Source organism: Dicentrarchus labrax, unplaced genomic scaffold (genome assembly GCF_905237075.1).
Source record: "Dicentrarchus labrax unplaced genomic scaffold, dlabrax2021, whole genome shotgun sequence".
NCBI lineage: Eukaryota > Metazoa > Chordata > Actinopteri > Moronidae > Dicentrarchus > Dicentrarchus labrax.
The window spans coordinates 4,238,841-4,257,479 of NW_026136715.1; the positions used below are offsets into that span (position 1 = coordinate 4,238,841).

The window sequence follows — 18,639 nt, forward strand, 5'->3', positions numbered from 1 at the left end:
GCAATTGGCTCCTCAGTTCATATCTGGTAGCAGTGCTACTGTATGTAAATGGAGAAGCGAACCCTTTTCCCTCAAAAATGAACTGACAACAGCTTCGTCATCGCCACCTTTCATGGTGTTTTAATTTGTCCACCGACACTTCCAATTCCAAAAGATCCCAAATCCAAAAAGATGTGACGATAAAAAGCATAGACACATTTCAAAACAATACTTAAAATACTTTATTCTTTGCACTACTTGTGTTTGGTACCTGATGACACACAGCCTAGAACATAAAACTTCAATGTTGTCATTCGGTGATTTATGGCTAAAGTTTCCTGAACTTGGCTTCGCCTGCTGTAAATATCATGCATAAAAGACAAAAGTTGCATTGTTCTCAAATTGCATTGCAATCCCACTCCCCACTCCCCGCCGCCCCCAAGAGTCTTCTGGATATGGCTGATTCACTGTGCAGGTCTTTTTGCCGTAGGTTCTTTACAGTTCTTTATAATTCCACATGTTGAAGTGTAGTGCATGGACATAGTGTAAACATAGGCACTCTCGTTGCAACAGGGCATTATTGTGTGCCTCGGAGAGAGGTTTAATAACTTAAGGCCTGTACACATGGCTCCATGGCCCACTGGCTTTTCAAGCACTGCGTCAGCCCCCCCCCAAAAAAACATCTCACAGGAAGATTGAAAAACAATTCCCAAACTATTCTAGAGAAACTTGTATCCAAGTGTATTAAATATGTAACATTTTGTCAAAACAGTCTCAAATTCCAGTAAGAGAAGGTCGGCTGAATAAAATACTTCACGCTTGTGGTTAATAAGAAGACTATCGGTGTATAGCCACGCTAGGAGCCCGTGAGGTTAGAAACAGAAAGTGGTGGATGGATTAAAAAAAGAAATGGAGAAAGCTTTGACTAGATCCCTTTTATCTAATAAAATGTTAACTTTGTCCTGAGGGTGTCGATATAAATCACATTGGTTATTCTCTGATCGGTGGGTTAGGACATCTAGACTTACCAGGCTCAGCTCGACGTGGTTCAACTTTCATCAATGTAAGCTTCACCGTTAGCCTGTACCTGTGCTTTGAGCTCAACCCTGCCATGCTATATGTGCTAACGTGCTAATGATTGGCTTTTTTTTTTTTTCATTTTAATAGGTTAATAAACTGGTAAAGTTCAGTAGTTTGTTAATTGGCAAGCTAACATGCTGAAGCAGTGATGTGACACTCCAATGGTGTATTTACAACATGCTAAATGGTGAGCTTTACTAGTGTTGTAGGTTTGGTTTTTTTTTAAATTGTGCACAGAGCCAGGCTAACTGTTTCCCTCCGTTTCCAGTCTTTATGCTAAGCTAGGCTAATCAAGCTCCTGGCTTTAGCTCCATAGCTAACTTAAAAACATGCGTGTGGTAAAAATCTTTTCACCCACTCTCACCGCAAGAGAGCAAAGAAGTATATCCCAAAACGTTGAACTATTCCCGTGAAGGATAGATGAGGATTTTCAGGTCTATCTTACTCGTATCTGTACAATTAAAGCTTTATTGGTCGTAATCAGAGATAACTTTGATCTATTCTGTCCTTTAACCTCAAATTAAAGCTGATAGGAATTTGGTCATTAGTTTAGAATAAGATACTCTGCTTCCAAAAACAACAAAAAAATCTGACTTAATGGTGGCGCTGGATGAAAAGTCATGGGATCACTAAAGTTGTTAGATTCATCCTTTTGGGAACATGAAGGTCTGTATTAAATATCAGGTGATTAATTCAATCCATGTCAGATATTTTACTAGACTAAAGTATCTCCAGCATCAGGCCGTTAGCGTGGCTAAAAACCCAGCAAGCATTATTTATTATTTATTTCAATTATTGCACATAACCTCAATTTTTAGCACTGGCTTCACAGTCAAAAGACAGGTGATTAATTTAAGTCCTTACCTGTGACTTTCAGAACATTTCAAAGTGTGCATACACAGACATGGCACATACAGAAGTAATAAAAAAGTATTTATAAAACACAAAAGGGTACAAAATTAAAAACAGTTGGTTCTGTGAATGTGCTGAGTGTTAAGTAGGAGTGTATTTACACACCTTTCTCAGGCTCCTTTCAGTCCTTCATTTGTCAACGTTCCTTTCTTTTAGCCTAAGAAATTAAGTATTTCTAATTTTTCTCCTCAATTTCCATCCTTTCTTTGATTTGGCAAGCATCTTCTGAGTGTCTGTCTGCTTCTGATGCTCTGCTGCCCCCGTTCCTTTCACACCTTGGTGTTTTTAAAGTACATATACCCTGTTGTGGAAGTGGATTGCATGGGGGAGAAGAACATTCCTTGCTATTTCTCATCCTCCTTTCCTTACTTCTTCAGATGTGCAGTCCATGCTGCTGCCGATGACCAGTTGCAGAACATCTGCTCCTGCACCGTTTAGAACTGTCTTCATCCTCCTCTCCTCTCACTTTCTATACCTCTATAGTCTTGAAATATATCCTGGCATATATTGAATCCAGCTGGCTGTGCAGGGCGTGGAAGGAGGGTCTCTTGGAGGGCTCAGCAGCCCAGCAGTCCATCATGATGCGGTAAATATTCTGAGGGCAGCGGGTTGGACAGGGCAGCCGAAACCCAGATGACAACAGATCCAGCACTTCCTTGTTGCTCTTTCCTAAAAAGGGAGGGATGTAAAAGCATTAAAGTTGGAGGGGTTTACTAATGTTGTAACCTTTTTCTTTTGCAGGCAGAGAATAAACCATGTTCAACATATTCCACTGTGACGTCCAGAAACAGCTCAGCTCTGAAAGGTAAAGTGAACACGACTCTTACAACATACCGAGTCAAGATATCAGTTATCTCAAAAAGTATTATCTCCATTTAGGTACTTTTTAAATCCATGAGTCATCGTATCAAATGACTGACTTCCCTGACAAGGTCATTTTAGAAATACACTACACAAATAGGACATTTGTTATCAACAACTAAATATTAAAAACACATGAATCAGCCACACTGTTGCACTAGGATACATTTCTTAATCACCATGAACGTCCTGCTGCTGCCCTAAATACTCACTAGAGCAAATGTATATTAATCCGCCTCGAAAAATAGTTCCCAACAAATTTCCCAACTATTTGGTCATGTTTGAGTAACGTTACAGTGACCAGCTGTTTCAGAAAATTATATATTTGTGACCCATTTTTAAACCTATATGGATAACTTCTTGGATGACAGATATAAGTGATTAAAACTGTTTCTCGAATGTTTTCCAGTGGCAAAATAATACTTAAAAATATTCCCAGAAGATAAAACCCACTAAGAGGGGTGTGATCATGCATTGGAATCAGTAGAACCACCTGCACACTCAGTACTTCCATTGTATTTTTATACCCATAAGTCCAACTGGTCACAACACTTTTCATAGATTACAAATATATACAGTAGTATAATATATGTACAGTAGCTGTAATTCTCCATATGAAGTAGAAAGAAGTTAACACTGTACCTTCATAAGGCATCTTGCCACGTGACATCATCTCATAGAGCAGGACCCCGAAGGACCAGACATCTGATTTTACAGAGAACCGCTGGTAAATTGCTGCTTCGGGAGCCGTCCACCGCACCGGGATCTTTGTGCTTCGACTGGCTGTATACACACTGTCCTGGAAAGAGAAACGGTGAAATGTTAACAGAATACACCCTCGAACTTTAACGGTGCACTGTGTAGCCTTTCGCTTTTCTCAAATTTGAGACTACTTATCCCATGAACCCCCAACAGACCATAAAGAGGAAACACATGCCAGTAGATTGACTTCACAAAAACAGGTATTAAAAAAGGACAACGACATGTCATAAGACCAAAAAAGATGTTGCTTTCTGATCAATAAGTCATAACCAAAAAGTAACAAAGCACAGTCTTTAATAACCTGGCTTCATGCCTAAGTGTTCAGTCTTCTTCAGGGCATGTACAAACCATATGGCCATGAATATCTTGGAATGCCAAGTACCAGCACAGAAGCCAAGCAATATACTGCTGTGGACAGCAGCAAAACGTATTTCAGCCTCCTTAATCAATCACAATCAGTTTGTGTACGCTTAAAATATTCAGACAGCCCTTTTTTAAGAGGAAAAAGAAACTGTTATATTGATCTACACTCTCATCAAAGCCACCAGACTCCATTGACAAAAACACGAATGTTTACCTCCTGCTCTTATTGTCTGAGGTTGGGTCCAAACTAACGTGTTAAAACACCAAACTAATGTTAGTTGCTGCAGATTCAGGCAGCGATAGACCAGCAGCTCTTCTGTGCTGCACAGCAACTACTGTTTTTCTGTAGTCTGGTGGCTTTGGAGAGAGCGACATAAACACTTCAGTTTTAAGACTGACAAGACAAGTAAGAGCTGTCTGAAGGTAGAATATTCTATACACTTAAACTGATTTTTTTTTTTTTTTTGGTTTAGGTGGCCACAATAATTTTTGGTGCCCTTGTCCACAGCAATATGTTGCTTAACTTCTGTGCTGGTACTCTGTCTGCTTCTCCAAACTGGGGGTGTGCCAACTGCCATCTACTGTACTTAATACACGCACTATGGATAAGTATATCATACAATCCTCAATCTAAATCTGACCTAAACCCTTTAATATTTCGCTCTACACCAGTTAGATTAGTCTTAGTTGCTTTAAAAACAAACAGAAACATGATGGATAAAACCTTCCTGATAAGAGTCAGTGTTTATTCAGAGCAGCTAACATGAGGTTAGAGTTAAAGGAAAAGTGGATTAAATGAGTCAATTTTTTGCAAAACCTGTTCCTGCCTTTTATTACAATATTTGTTTACAGTGTTAAATGCAGCACAGAGATTCTCTCTCATGGAGAATCAGATTTATTTACAGTAAATATTATTGTCTGTTGAGTCATGAGGTAATGATGTACTAAGCATTACACACTGAACCTGAACACTTGTCTCTGTCTTAGCTGATATAAAGTCTTTTGATGTCTCGGAAGCTCTTTATGAATAAAATATTCTGTTTTGAGTGCTGCTCCATTATAGTAGACAGACGGATGGAGGATGGAGTTATCCATTAAGTATACATGAGTTTACACAGGAACAACAAAGCAGACTATAAATATTTAAAAAGAACACGGATAAAGAATTAGCACTATTCTAAAATAAGAAAATGGTTCTTGACGGATGAGACAACAGAAATAACCCTTCTCTCATATAATGTGTGCATGCTGTCTCTCTTTCCCTCTCACACACACACACAGATTCTGCTTACCTTAATAATCCGAGCCAGTCCGAAGTCGGCCACCTTGCACACCAGATCGTCTCCCACCAGGATGTTCCTGGCAGCCAGGTCTCTGTGGACGATGTTTCTATCCTCCAGGTAGGCCATGCCCTCTGCGATCTGACTGCCCATGTAGATCAGATGAGCTGATGTCAGCACCTGGCCTTCAGCAGCTGAACACACACACACACAGTCAGTTAAGTAGGTGAACAATATGGATTTGTCTTCCAGGCAGGTTGTGTCTTTTTGTTCTTTTATGGCTTTGTGACATTTTAATTTTTCACTTTTCAGCAGAACATTTTTACACCACATTACACATTACACTAAATCCACATTATGAGTAGTTTCCTACTTCCAGAACAATTCATGTTTTATTCAGTTAAAAAATCTGTGACGTTACTACAAGACAACATCACACTCATCTCCCCAAACAAGTCAACCAAGTTTGAATTTGTGAAGGGGTCTTAACCCAGTTTAAAGTGTGTTCAGTTTAACCATAACGTATAGGAATTATTCAAAATATATTAGTCTAAAACTATGATCAAAGAATAAGTAAAAAAGACAGTCTGACTAAGCAATAACACTGGTTTTGGTCCATACTCTGAAACTATTACACTATATTTATTATTATAAAAAGGTGGTTATAACCTGGTGAGCAGGTGAAAATGTCCTAGAATTAAGTAAATGAGGTGCCACCTTCATGATACTTTAGCATTATTTTCTTTTGTTATAATACATATTAGTTTGTTGTCAACTATTAAATTAATCTGTAACTGTTTTGATAATCAATTTGAGACTTTTTTTAAAAAAACAAAACAAATTGAAAATGAATATTTTCTGGTTTCTTTAGTCCTCTGTGACAGTAAACTGAATTTTGGACAAAACAAGACAATTGAGGACATCACTGTGGGCTTTAGGAAACACTAAACATTTTTCACCATTTTCCTTTAGACCAAACAATTAATTGATAATGAAAACTGTTAGTTGGAGCCTTAACATACATTAGATGTATATAGACACTTTCGTCCAAAGCGACTTGAACAAGAACATTCATACTCGACAGGTACAAAGGTTAGATGTTATCACATGCTGAGAGTGGATCCCTCTCACACAAACAACTAACGGTGTGATCAGTGCTTCAGTAGAAAGGCTTAGTGTTTTCTTCTTTTCTGATTTATAACCTCTCCTTCTCAGAAAATGGGCCGCAAAGGAGTGGCAGATGTTTGTCTCAATACAGGTCATTACTTTAAATGACTCATAAAGCTCAATGTTTATTGCTGTGCAAATAAGCAAATGGAGATATCCCATTAGAAAAGCAATGTTATTTGAGGAGCACATTACATTGTTTCACTCCAGTAATAAACTGTATGCTAAGGATGTGATTTGCAAACAATGCAACAATACTAAAAAAGTGTTCATTCACACGCAGGTAGCTGATAATGATTGCAGTAGGGAGGAAATGATTTCGCTACCTGCATGTAGTTTTATTGTCGAGTAACAACTGTAAAACATGGTTCCAATTTCCAGAATGTGAGGGGAAATAATTTTGCGTCCTTTGTTGTATGATGTTTCATACTGCAACCACAAATCTAATTCTACACAGAAGGCAGATAAGAACAGTAATGATATGCAGACACACACACACAAAACACACACACACACACACACAGCATGAAGAATTAGAGATATGAGTCACACACTTCACACTTGCTTACTAAGACTCTGATTAAAGCCTTTTTGTAAAACGTCAGAACAATATTTCTCTGCCGAGCGGAGCTGCCAGAACACAGATTATAATTCCATTTGCTTTGGATTTAAGGGGGACAGATTTAACGTCACTTGGCCTAAATACTGTTTCAGAGGGCTTTCCGGAATATTTCTGAGGCAAGGGCTGAACCCCCCCCAAAATTTTTTAAATTAACTTCCCGTTCTAAACCTCTTTGCATATTAAAGCAACAGTGGAGTCTTTTCTCTTTTATAAAGCAGTCATGTGACATTTAGAAAGAGGAAATAAACTAATCCAAACACTGGGGAACTGATTTACCGTCAGTCTTCTATTGTAAAGGCAATGACGTGTAGTAGAATATTACAGGCGTTTTACGAGCCTTTATTACCCTGGCTCAGGTATGTGTGGGGAACCACATGCATTGTTATCTCTGTGTGTGTTTCAGCACTCACAGGCGAGGTATGACTTGAGGCTTCCTTTGCTCATGAGCTCGGTCACGATGTAGACCGGTTCTCCTCTGGAGCACATGGCCAGCAGCTGGATCAGCTTCGGGTGATGGAGGCTCTTCAACGCCTGGACCTCCTTCACAAACTCGTCCTGCTTCGTGTCCTCTGGAGGAGCAGAAACAGAATTATTGGTGAGTTTATACCTCCTCTTGTTCATGCTGCTTTCATGTCATTCATCTGACTTTACATTCTTTACAGCCACGTCTGTCTTCTCTTCTCCCCACAGGTTCCCACATTTTTCCAAATTGTCCTCCTTTCCATAATTTATAGTTTTACTACCATCACTCTTTTCATTCATCTCTCAACTACCACTTTACAATATTTCTCATATTCTCCCCCTAACCCTTCATTAATTCCTGCAAAACTTTTTTTAATCAGCTTTTCTTTTCCTCTCACTTTGTTAATAACCTCCACCTCTTTTTCTCTGCCTATTAATGTGTAACTTAAAGGCACAGTTTGGGTTTTGAAGAAGAGGGGCTATATGATGTTCTACAGAAAAATCATAATAGGATTATATGTGTAATATATAATATATATAATAATATTTTATCCACCTAAAAAACTCGACCTTTAAAATATAATTTCAACATTTTGACAGCTTTACCTTCCCTTGGCGCTACATTGTCTCAACCCTGTATTCTTACACCAAAGCCCAACTGTGCTGTGCACTCTGTATTCTGCCACAGATCAGCTAAAAATGATGACAGCGACTGTTCACTGTGGAGGCAAGAGGATATCTTTATGAACCAGAAGATACTGAAAGGGCTGAGGGGATGTAGTGCCAAAGGAAAGGTCTGTCTGACAGCAAGGTAGAGTGCTGAAAAATGTTCTTAAAATAGCTTACACTGAAAGTGATATTGATTTAAGGAGGGCATGCTGACCTCTATGTACTATGGGTAATACACTGACTATGTTTAAGTACTCATACAACCCCACTTCAAAAAAACCTGAACTATCCCTTTCATTTGTTATTGAAATATCACTGCTCTCCATCACTCTTCATGTTTTTGTCCATCAGTCCCTCTTTAGTCTCAGCCTCTTGAATGAACTCCCTGCCCTGGCCAATCAAAAACATGCAAGCACACAACACAATACAGGATACTTTATATCCTGTATTGTGTTGCACTGGACTGATTTCGTCTCTTATCTTGCAAGTTTCGGGGCCAGAAAAGCAAAATATTGCAGCCACGAAAACTTCACTGAGTTGTAAAATCCTGTTTTATATCAATAGAACTATCTAGAAGCCTTAAAGTTGAGGTTTTATCGTCTCATCAGCATCTGTAGCAACATGCCCAAACCAACAGTCAGTGTTTTGTTGCTGTTGTCAGTCTGCACACAGCCTCGGAGAGTAACTCAACACCAGGCTTAAAAGCTGCTGTTTCACTGTCCTCTGTGGTACATCGGAGAGAGGGGAATGAAGTTAGGTGAGGTATTAAGGAGTGAAAGAATGGACAGAAACCATTCATCTCTTTTCTGTTCTCTTTTCTCACTTGACGTTAAGCAGAAGGTCAGCAAAAACAAACATTTAAAATGGGTGTAAAATTACAATTTAATGGCTACCTTCTGTTTTTACTGCTTTAATTAAAAAAGGTAGTTCTGGAGAAATCAAATACAATGATATAGAGCGAACGACATAGCAGGTAACATAACTAACATTAGCTATGTTGTGGGATTTGCAGCTAACATGCAGAGAGGACAGCTCCAGACAGACAGACGGATGGACTCACAACTCTCCTGTTACTATAGCTAAAATCACAACAACACAAATTCTCTCTGGAACTGTTTTGGTATGGCTCGGTTTGATTCACTCTGTTTGTTTTCCATTTATAGAGCCAGGGCTGTGTACAAACACTTTTTTCTGTGTATGAGGTTAGAAACACATTAACTAGAATCGCATATCCCACCTTTGGGAAAAAAAAAAAGGTCCCCTGTGGAGTCTGTGACCACTGTGGAGTAATGTTTTGATGAGTGGCTCCCTGTATGTTTGTACTGTATACACATTCAATGGTTTCACACTATTTCACTGAGCTACAGGCTAACAAACCAGAATCAGAAACAGATTTATTGCCAAGTAGATTTTCACATACAAGGAATTTGCCTTGGTATTTGTAATATGAATATATAACATTTCAGTTTTAAAGTAAATAGAGCTGTACAGTGTTTACAGTGTAAGCAATGCTGGTTTTATGTGCTCGCAATAGAAGGAAGGAAATACAGATTCATGGATACACAGTCTCAGCAGTTTTGTTGAGAGACACTTAACATAACCTTGTTTAGAATAAAACCCCCACAGCATCTTTAAACCGCATATGTATCTCAAACACCATCTTCAGTCATTCATAGTCTTTAAAGTGCATTCGTACCTTGTTTCAGCGTCTTTATGGCCACTTTCCTGTTCTCCGTGGTCCACAGAGCCTCCCACACCTCTCCAAAGTGCCCCTCTCCCAGTTTCTTGTGGAGTCTGAACTCCTCTCGAGGTCTCTCCCACGGCTCCATGTCGAACAGTTCCCGCTGCACAGAGACGACAGCGTGAGTCCAGACAACTTTAAATCAGAATAGTTTAAAAACAAGTGGGCAGACGATGGCAAACCAAATGTACCACTCAGCTGTATGAACAACTCTGAGGGATTGCTCATTTAAAATATTCTTTGATTCATTAGTTTTACAATAACTTCCCACAGAATTTGCATGTTGTCAGTATGATTTTTAACATGAAAGAATTGTGATCCTATTGGGCAAAACAGGAAACCAGAGTTTGTTGGAATAGACCAAAGGAGGAGTGGAGGCAAAAAGATTATATTACTGAAAATATGCTTTTGATAACAAACAATGTCTTTGACTGTGAGCACTTTCCCTCAACACTGATCGGCTTTCTTTTAAATATCGTTTTTGTTCACATCTCTTTTAAAATGAGAACGATAACAAGAGACACGACCAAACAGGAAAATAAATAACAGCCTGGGTTTAATCTCCTCCTGATGCTATAGAAAGTGAAAGGCAGTACTTGCCCCTCCCTCATTACTACCATTGAGGTGCCCTTGAGCAAAGCACTTAACCCTAACTGCTCCAGTGGAGCTGCTCAGTGGCCACAGATCAGACTGTGGTTGTACTGGGAAGCTTCCAGGAGTGAATGTGATCAGGGCGTTCCTGATAAAGGGAGCATTGCTCTCACTGAATAAACAAAAATGTGACAATGGACAAAAACCTGGAGCTTGATGATAAAATCTTTTACTGTCCCAGATTCTTATTGTTCTCTTTTTTTCCAGGTTTGACACACATGCAGACAGGTTTCCTTTCTGGTGATGCATCGATCAGCAGCAAGGTAAAGTAAATGAAAGATGAAAGAATGAAGGTAAAATGAATGAACAACAGTCAGGCGTAATAAATGGCACATGAATTCAACAGTTTTATGACAAATTTATTGTCATTAACAATCAGTGCTACAAAACATTTAGTTCTAATGATCAAGTGCTTTGACAAATATAAAATGAACAGATCAATGAAATGATTAGTTTTAAAAAAAAAGACAATAAATTAAATAATTAGCCATCATTCACACATAAATAAGTGATGTTATATATATTAAATAAATTCAAGCGTTAATCAGGTGATACACAAAGTAACTTGGTGGTCAACTAAATAAATACATGAATGATCAGGTTTAGTGTTTCGTTGCCATCAAAGCTTTGGTAATGTATAAAAAACAAGAAAAAGAAACTAACTGAAATAAAAAAGGACATTTAAATTGAAATGAACAACATTTTGTTTCACTCTGTTGCTTCATCTTTTATTCACATTTTCTGTTTTCAGCTTGTTTTTCCGGTAAATATAACTAATAATGGCACAAGGATGAAAACAAAAATGTTAAGCAGATTTGTTTTCAGTCCAACTTTATTAAAATGTTTCTCCATTCAGTTATAATTATGCAGGATATAATCTCACTAATGGCTTGAGATGTGTAACCACTTGGGCTTTCACAGTCAATTGGGCGGTTTATTAGACATTTAAACAGCAGGATGAATCTGCTTTTAGTTTCTAAAAGCAGACAGAGGAATCAGACCTGTCTTTGTATTACAACGGGGCCACAAAGCACACTTCAGTTTTTCAGTTTCTGTCACTTGCCTACAGAATTACTGGGAACAAAACGTTGTGCCACGTCAATAAAAGGTAATTGAAAGCATCATTAGAGACTCTTTTTACTGGCAAACTATTTAACTGAGAGCATTTAACTACCATCTAAATGTGAGCGTCTCAGTTTCTAGAAGCAGATTTATTCTTGAGTTTGAATGATCAATGAGTATTGCATAATATATGGATAATGGCGAGCTGTATATTAATGATGAGAGAAAACACTTTAATAATGTAAAAAAAAAAAAAAAAGTCAGGCTATTTTTTTTACGTTGAATTATGAATGTGATATTCAGGATTCAAACTGAAACTAAAAGATTTTGGCAGCCATGAGGTGAACAACTCTCCATAACTTCATAACAAGTTCAGTGTGTAGGATTTAGTTCATTCTAAGGTAACAATAACAACGGTTCTTATATTCAGGTGATTACACTACGACGGAGTATTAGGGCCATTCTACGAAATTATCAATATGTACTGTTGACTGAGACAAACAGCGGCTGCTGGGCTCAGGCTGAGGCTGCCGTTTGGTTGAGCTGGTCACGTCAGATCTTGATAACTCTATCAAAGCTTTTTTCTCATTAAAACGATTACATTATTCTCGTAACATTACGACTTCTCGTAATTTCCCCCCAAAAAACACAAATGTTCCTTAGTCTGGCCCCAATACTCTGTCGTATTACACACTAATAAAAACATACTTATAAATATTATATTCCATTTCTGCCAATAGAGCCTCCTAAGTGTTACACACTGGACCTTTAAGTTGTGAAGAGTTTTCTTGCTTGACAACTTTGTTTTAGTGCTCGATATAGGGATGTGAATCAACGGCCCCTTCCAAATTGTCCAATCCATATCAATCATACGCCCCCCGGGCATCAATTACTTTCATTGATGCGGCCATGTTTTCTGACAGTCTCACGTTGCAAAACAATGACGTCACACTCATGCGTCTACGCTGCTGAGTCATGGAGGAGAGGAACAAACGGTCCAAAGTCTGACTTCATTTCACAAAGAGACTCAGAGATAATAAAACACTTGCACTGATGCTTAAAATCTGTCTTGGCCAACATCATTTCCACAGTTATTCCTGTTCAGTAATTAATAAGGGAACTGGGCCGTTACGCGGAATCAATAATGACATTGGTGTCAATAAAATCTTATTAATTCCAATCCCTAGCTCGAATGCAGCTTTGAAATCCAAAATGCTCACAGTTTGAAACACAGTATGTTTCATTTAAAACACTGACAGTGATGGTGTTTGTAGATTTCACGGCGCTACAACAAAGTCACTGAGTGGAACTTCTGCAGGGAGTCACATCAGCTCATTGAGTCATGAAATGCAAAAGGCACGCATAGAAAATCAATACTTGCATATAATTAATTGATTCAGATTTTTACTCTATTACAATCTATAAAAAAGGTTAAAAAAAGACTTAACAAAATGAAAATTAAATTAAAAATGTGAAAGTGTAAATGTTCTATCTGTATTCTCATTCACTGCCTGTTCTTTTCTTCAGTGTGTGCATTTATGTTTAATGTAGTTGTCTGTGTGATGAAAGGATGTGTGTGTGTGTGTGTGTGTGTGTGTGTGTGTGTGTGTGTGTGTGTGTGTGTGTGTGTGTGTGTGTGTGTGTGTGTGTGTGTGTTTCTGCCTCAGTGTGTCCGTGGCCTCAGACTCACAGCTTCCTCTGGAAGGGAAGAGAGAAGAGGGAGGAATCACTGAGTGGCCTCTGATGGAGAAGAAGTACTGACTTTATGTCTTTAAACACACTTTGTTTTATTATTTGTGGGGAAAAGCTGCAACTTGATCTCGTCTTTAATATCTGTAATATTCCTTTATCATTATTTAATTGTAATGTGAAGAATGGGCACGCTGCTGTTTAAATAGTCGGGTTCACATTGCAGTGAAAAGTCTCCAGATACTGAGAGAACCTCAGCGAGCTGTGCCCTGTCGTCTCCCGCTGGGCTCAAACTGATGAGCCATGAATAAAGAATAGAGCTCGCTGGGGGTTTAATTTAAGCTGCAGTGCAGAGATAGCGCGTGTAATTACAGCACTGCCTCATGGTTTTATTCTAAAACTGTTCCAAATATTTTATTCTCTCCTTAATTACACTCCAAACATGTTTGTCTCTCGGTATTAATTCATGCACATAAAGAATAAGACAGCACTCATTAAATTCTGCTGCAGTGCAACAATAGAAAGATTAATTCAAAATCTTTGTCGCACTTTGTTTCAGATTCTTACTGCAAAGACAAAAGCTGCTCAGATTAAAAAAAAAGATACTGAAACATTCTGGATTTAAAGTGGACCTTTTGCTGCCTGGAATTTAACTTGCATTATCAGCATCAATGGGAACTGTTATGAGTCATTAGTAGCTGCTGGTGTTCATTTAGAAATACTACAAAAGCAAATTTATGTTAGCTGAAGGGCAGATCCAGTTGAATAGATTTTTTTTCACACAACTTCAGCTATTGGTAAGGAGCAGAGAGAATTACTGTATAATGGAGTATTAATACGCAGGCCTTTGTTTTGCATGTGTACAGTAACTGTCGACATTATTGAAAAGTTAAATATACAAGTATCCCTTAAAATGATTATCTGTGAAATTGCTCCGCCTGTTGTCCTGTTTATGGATATTTGAAGTAGTGACCATTTTTATGTGAAACATAAGGAGCTTTCAGTTCTTGTTGATTCTGGCGACCCCTGAGGACAAACGCGGTAGTGTTCCCACCATCTCATTTTGTTGATTTAAAAAGGGGAATCCAACCCAGTGGCAGGCATCAAGAATAACTATACAGAATCTTATCACTGATGGTTTGTTAATGTAGGTCATAGAGGCATCAGTATTGAACGGAGATCGCTGTGAGTCACCGTCAGCTGGCTAAAAAAAACTGGAGGCTATATAAAAGGTTGCTGTTGCTCTTAAAACACTATTGGTGAGTCAAATTTCTTAAAACTGCTTTGTAACCACAGTTCAAGGTGTTTGAGGATGTCAGAGTCCAAGTGAGTGAGTAGTCATGACAGACTAAACATTACAAAACCTGTAGGACTGTATGCCGTCGAGTTAGACAGCTTTTTCAAGTCGAGCCATGTGAGGATATTCAGTTATACCGATAATGGAAATTCACCCCCATGAAATGTGTTTTTATCGTGATACGTGATAATATTGTACATCTTCCCATCCCTTGTCCAGACTCACAAAGATTTCATATTTGAAATTTAACTTGGTTCTCACTGAAGAGTTATTTGTTTGTCGTTTTTTATGGTAACATTAATAACCCTTTCATGTTCACGTTCCATGATGTTCAGCTGAGCCTCTGTTACAGGTAAATACTGGCTCACTCATTTAGAACTGGAAACACATTTAATGTAATTAACAGATAAAATAACTGATTTATGTATTTGTCAGCAAATATAACTCCTCCTATGAAGATCTGTAAGTGTATAAACAGATAATTATAATGAAGTAAAACACAGTTGTACTGATTTAAGAAGTTATAACTGTTGACAAATACTGTACCTTTAAAAAAAAAACTATAGCTGCTTACAACTCCATTATAGGTATGTTATAAACCATTTATTAAACATGTAGAGTTCTTAATGCTAAAGTTAAAACTCTGCAAATACAGTTCCAAAATTAACCAAAACACAAAAAATATGATAAATTAAACAGAGCCACAGCCTTAAATGATGAGCTCTAAAGTATCCTGATAGAAGAATATAATGTGTATAATTTTCCATTTTAACTGCATCATGGCTTACATGAAGAACAGTAAAATGTCTATTTTAGCTTCTGTGATTTTGTTACTATTTGGTAAAATACTGCATGTGTTTATTAAAATTGTGTATTATATATTTCTACTGAATCATATTTCAGATGTTGTATATTCATGTCACTTTTGGGGCATCAAATGTGGTCACAATGGGTCAAAATTGCTTGCAAGTGCTTATTGTGCTGCTGTCACTTAATTTCTCAATTCTGACAAACTCTTGCCCTATAAATGTCATATACGTATAATGCATGTATTGTAAAGACAGTTCTGAAGATTTTATAGTAGGTGTGTACTGATTACAACAAAGACAATTAAAAACTGATGATACATGTCTGTCATATGTGCTCTTGTACTTCTATCCTTGTGTGGACCAACTCCATTTTTAGACCTTTAAACTGACACTTTTGGAAAGTGAGGAGATTGTATTCGACCAATAACAATAATAAAAAGGTCTCCAGTTGTGATGAACCTACAGAGAATCATCAGTTGAATCTGCAGCTCCCCTCGGCTTTACAGAGCTTTTTAGTGAGTTTCGGCTCATTAAAATCTCTCCGGCTGCAACTTTAACTGTTTTGGTTAATTTTCGCTCCTCTCTCAGCGTTGTTTTCAGAGAAAAAGCCCACAGTACACTACCAGCTCAGCAGCAAACAGCAGACAGACACAGTAGCTGGGGAACAAAGTGGAGCATTTTGCAGCCAAATAGCCAATATTTCCCTCAGGAGTTGGTAGAGACTAAACGTTGAGCCAAAAGAGAATGAATATTGGACTTTATTCATCTTATGGCACAAACACAACTCCAAGTTTTTTATATATAAGATAATGTTTCTCTGTAACTGCTGCATGTGGAAATAAGCAACTGGTGACAAGTTCAACATATTAATCTAAACTTGTTTCTGCTGCCCCGAGTGGTCAAAATATGCATTCTTTTTTTGAGGTTTTTTGGTCACTTAGGTGCACATTGAAATGATCAACTTTTAAAGTTGGTAATGGTGAACTTGTTAGCAAACAGTTGCTTATTTACACATCCGCCAGACAGTTAACAACATTAACATTCAGTTAAACTTGTGTTTCTGGCTACCTCACAGGTCTCTTTTTAGCTCTCTTTTGTGCTCCACCCCACTCCTGACGGAAACACCTGGATCTTCAACGTTGACTTTATTGTCTCCCAGGGGAGGTTTTTTGCTAAATGCTCCACTATATTCACCAGCTAGTCTCTAACTCTGTCTGTTTGGCGCTGGGCAGGTAACGTACAGCGAGTTTAGGCCGTTTTAGTGCCTGCTGCTGGAGACGAGGTTAATGAGAAAGACTCTGTAGATCTCAGGGGGACCGCAAGTCTGGTGATAAATCATATGAGAAACCCTAATCCATATTACACATTCCTTTGTGCCATTGTTGATATAAAATATTGATTAGTGCAGCTTTATGGCTAGAATGCCTTGTTTATGTCAATAGGGGTCCTCACAAGAATAGAAGTAAAAACAATCAGTGTTTTTGTGCCTCTCTCTGTGTCCTACCTGCTGGGCGCAGGGCTCCTCCAGCAGCACTCCCAGGCTGCGAGGGTTTTTCTGGTAGTAGGAGATGAGCTCCCCAAGCGTAGCGAACGAGAGCTTATCTGACACGAAGTACGCGCCGATGGTGGAGCGCTGGATCCGGAAGTGGTACACCTTCCCCTCACTCCGGGCTGTGAGAGAGGAAGAGGAGTCACTGTGGTCACATATCATATGTTTAATACACAGTTCAAATTGATTATTTTACCATCAGAATCTGAAAGTGTGTGTGCGTGTGAGAGAGTGTGAGAGAGAAACTTTTGTGCAGAAAAAGGACAGCAGGGAAAATATATTAGTAGTTTTGTTAAGTAGATCAGTGGAAACATGCAGAATGAGAGTAGATATCTAAATATAACTTCTTTCAAGAGCCTTTCAGTGATTATATTTAAATCTAGTTCAGACTTTCTACAACCAAAACATCTAATGAAAAAAGATCTAAATATTTGCACACTTGGTCTCCATCGCGAACATCTAATTTATTATCTAAGATTGCTCTGATGAAGGTCTTTGTGAATCAAAGCTTAGATAATATACTGTCTGTCTGCAATGGAGTCTACATTTTCATTTGCTGTGTTTTGCATCCAGCACTTTCTTGTTTTGTGCAGTAATTTCAGTATAAATATCTAGAAACATATGCCTTTGTTGCACTCGTCTTAGTTTAACCTATTTCTGTATCAAGTGCATGACAATATTTGTGCAACTAGATAGTGTCCAGGTTCCTTTTCTGTTATTCTCTCGCTAATGTTTTCTTTTTTTATTATATTTCTCTTTTTAGTTACTTGTATGTTCACTTTTAAAGAAAGAACTGTCAATGTACAGTAAGACCAATATGTAAACTAATACAGAAACACATTCATCATAAAGACCAGCCACTCTCAATACATACAATAGAGAGAAACACGAGCATCGAGAGCATCTTTCAACAACAATGTAATTCAAAGTGCTGTATGAAAAGACAATTAAACACAATGGGAAGTCGAGCTGTTGTTTTTTGTGGCACTTTGTTGCAGTTTCTTTTTTTTACTCTACAAGGATTTTCAGTTTTTTCACATTGCACTTTGCAACAAAAAAGCACTAATGTGACCTTGAGCAGTGAATTTCCCACTTACTTTCTAATGGCCTGCCATTTAAACATCATTCATGAACTGTTTACCTGGTAAAGGTCTGCTCCTGCCACGAAGCTGCTCTGCTCCTCAAATAGCTTGCTTGCTAGCTAGCTGGTGCTAACTCACCAAAACTGAAATTTCTATTATGTAATTATTATTGCATTGATAAAAGTAAGGAAATATATTCAGAAGTAGTATTGCCAATGGGTTTTTAAACACATTTTGAAAAAGTGGGGGCCTCTCCCATAAGCTAATGCTATTAAGGGGTCTTCACATGGAAAGTTTGTGGACTAAAAATATGATACAAGATACAAATATCACCTAAATAATTTGACAGATGCTGTATTTTTTTACACAAATTGGCTTCAAATATCAAAGAATTTTAGCTAAACACAAGTCCCAATCCGACACTGACAGCAACCTCCAAATACACGTAGGACCACTAGCTCGGGATACCCTGAATTTAGACACATTATCTTATTAACATGAAGATGGTTATGTTTTTATGATTAAAAAGGAAGAGGGACAGACAGTTAATCAGACAGGAATGTGTGTAACTGTACCATAAAAACAGAGTAGCTGAACGTGTC

At 38.0% G+C, this 18,639-nt stretch overlaps 1 protein-coding gene and 2 long non-coding RNA genes across 7 annotated transcripts in view; 2 read left to right on the top strand and 1 right to left on the bottom strand.

Moving 5' to 3' along the window:
* The window catches only part of LOC127376958 (uncharacterized), a 44,103-nt gene extending 38,746 nt beyond the window's left edge, over positions 1-5,357 (top strand). The window contains exons 2-3 of the long non-coding RNA XR_007887592.1: positions 2,713-2,776; positions 5,239-5,357. This is a non-coding gene — a long non-coding RNA (uncharacterized LOC127376958). The remainder of the gene's footprint in view (positions 1-2,712; positions 2,777-5,238) is intronic.
* Positions 198-18,639, bottom strand: part of srms (src-related kinase lacking C-terminal regulatory tyrosine and N-terminal myristylation sites) — a 28,642-nt gene continuing 10,200 nt past the window's right edge. The window contains exons 3-8 of the mRNA XM_051424314.1: positions 16,911-17,077; positions 9,854-10,001; positions 7,437-7,595; positions 5,250-5,431; positions 3,475-3,631; positions 198-2,640 (exon numbers count right to left, since the gene is read on the bottom strand). Coding sequence (XP_051280274.1) covers positions 2,441-2,640; positions 3,475-3,631; positions 5,250-5,431; positions 7,437-7,595; positions 9,854-10,001; positions 16,911-17,077 — 1,013 coding nt within the window. The 3' untranslated portion in view covers positions 198-2,440. The remainder of the gene's footprint in view (positions 2,641-3,474; positions 3,632-5,249; positions 5,432-7,436; positions 7,596-9,853; positions 10,002-16,910; positions 17,078-18,639) is intronic.
* Positions 7,486-17,923, top strand: LOC127376951 (uncharacterized). Of its 5 annotated transcripts, none has more exons than XR_007887581.1 (4): positions 7,486-7,621; positions 8,177-8,299; positions 10,757-10,812; positions 13,139-17,923. It is a non-coding gene; the product is annotated as an uncharacterized LOC127376951 (long non-coding RNA). The 5 variants fall into 5 exon arrangements; XR_007887584.1 differs by having other exon boundaries at positions 13,181-17,923; XR_007887580.1 differs by having other exon boundaries at positions 13,279-17,923.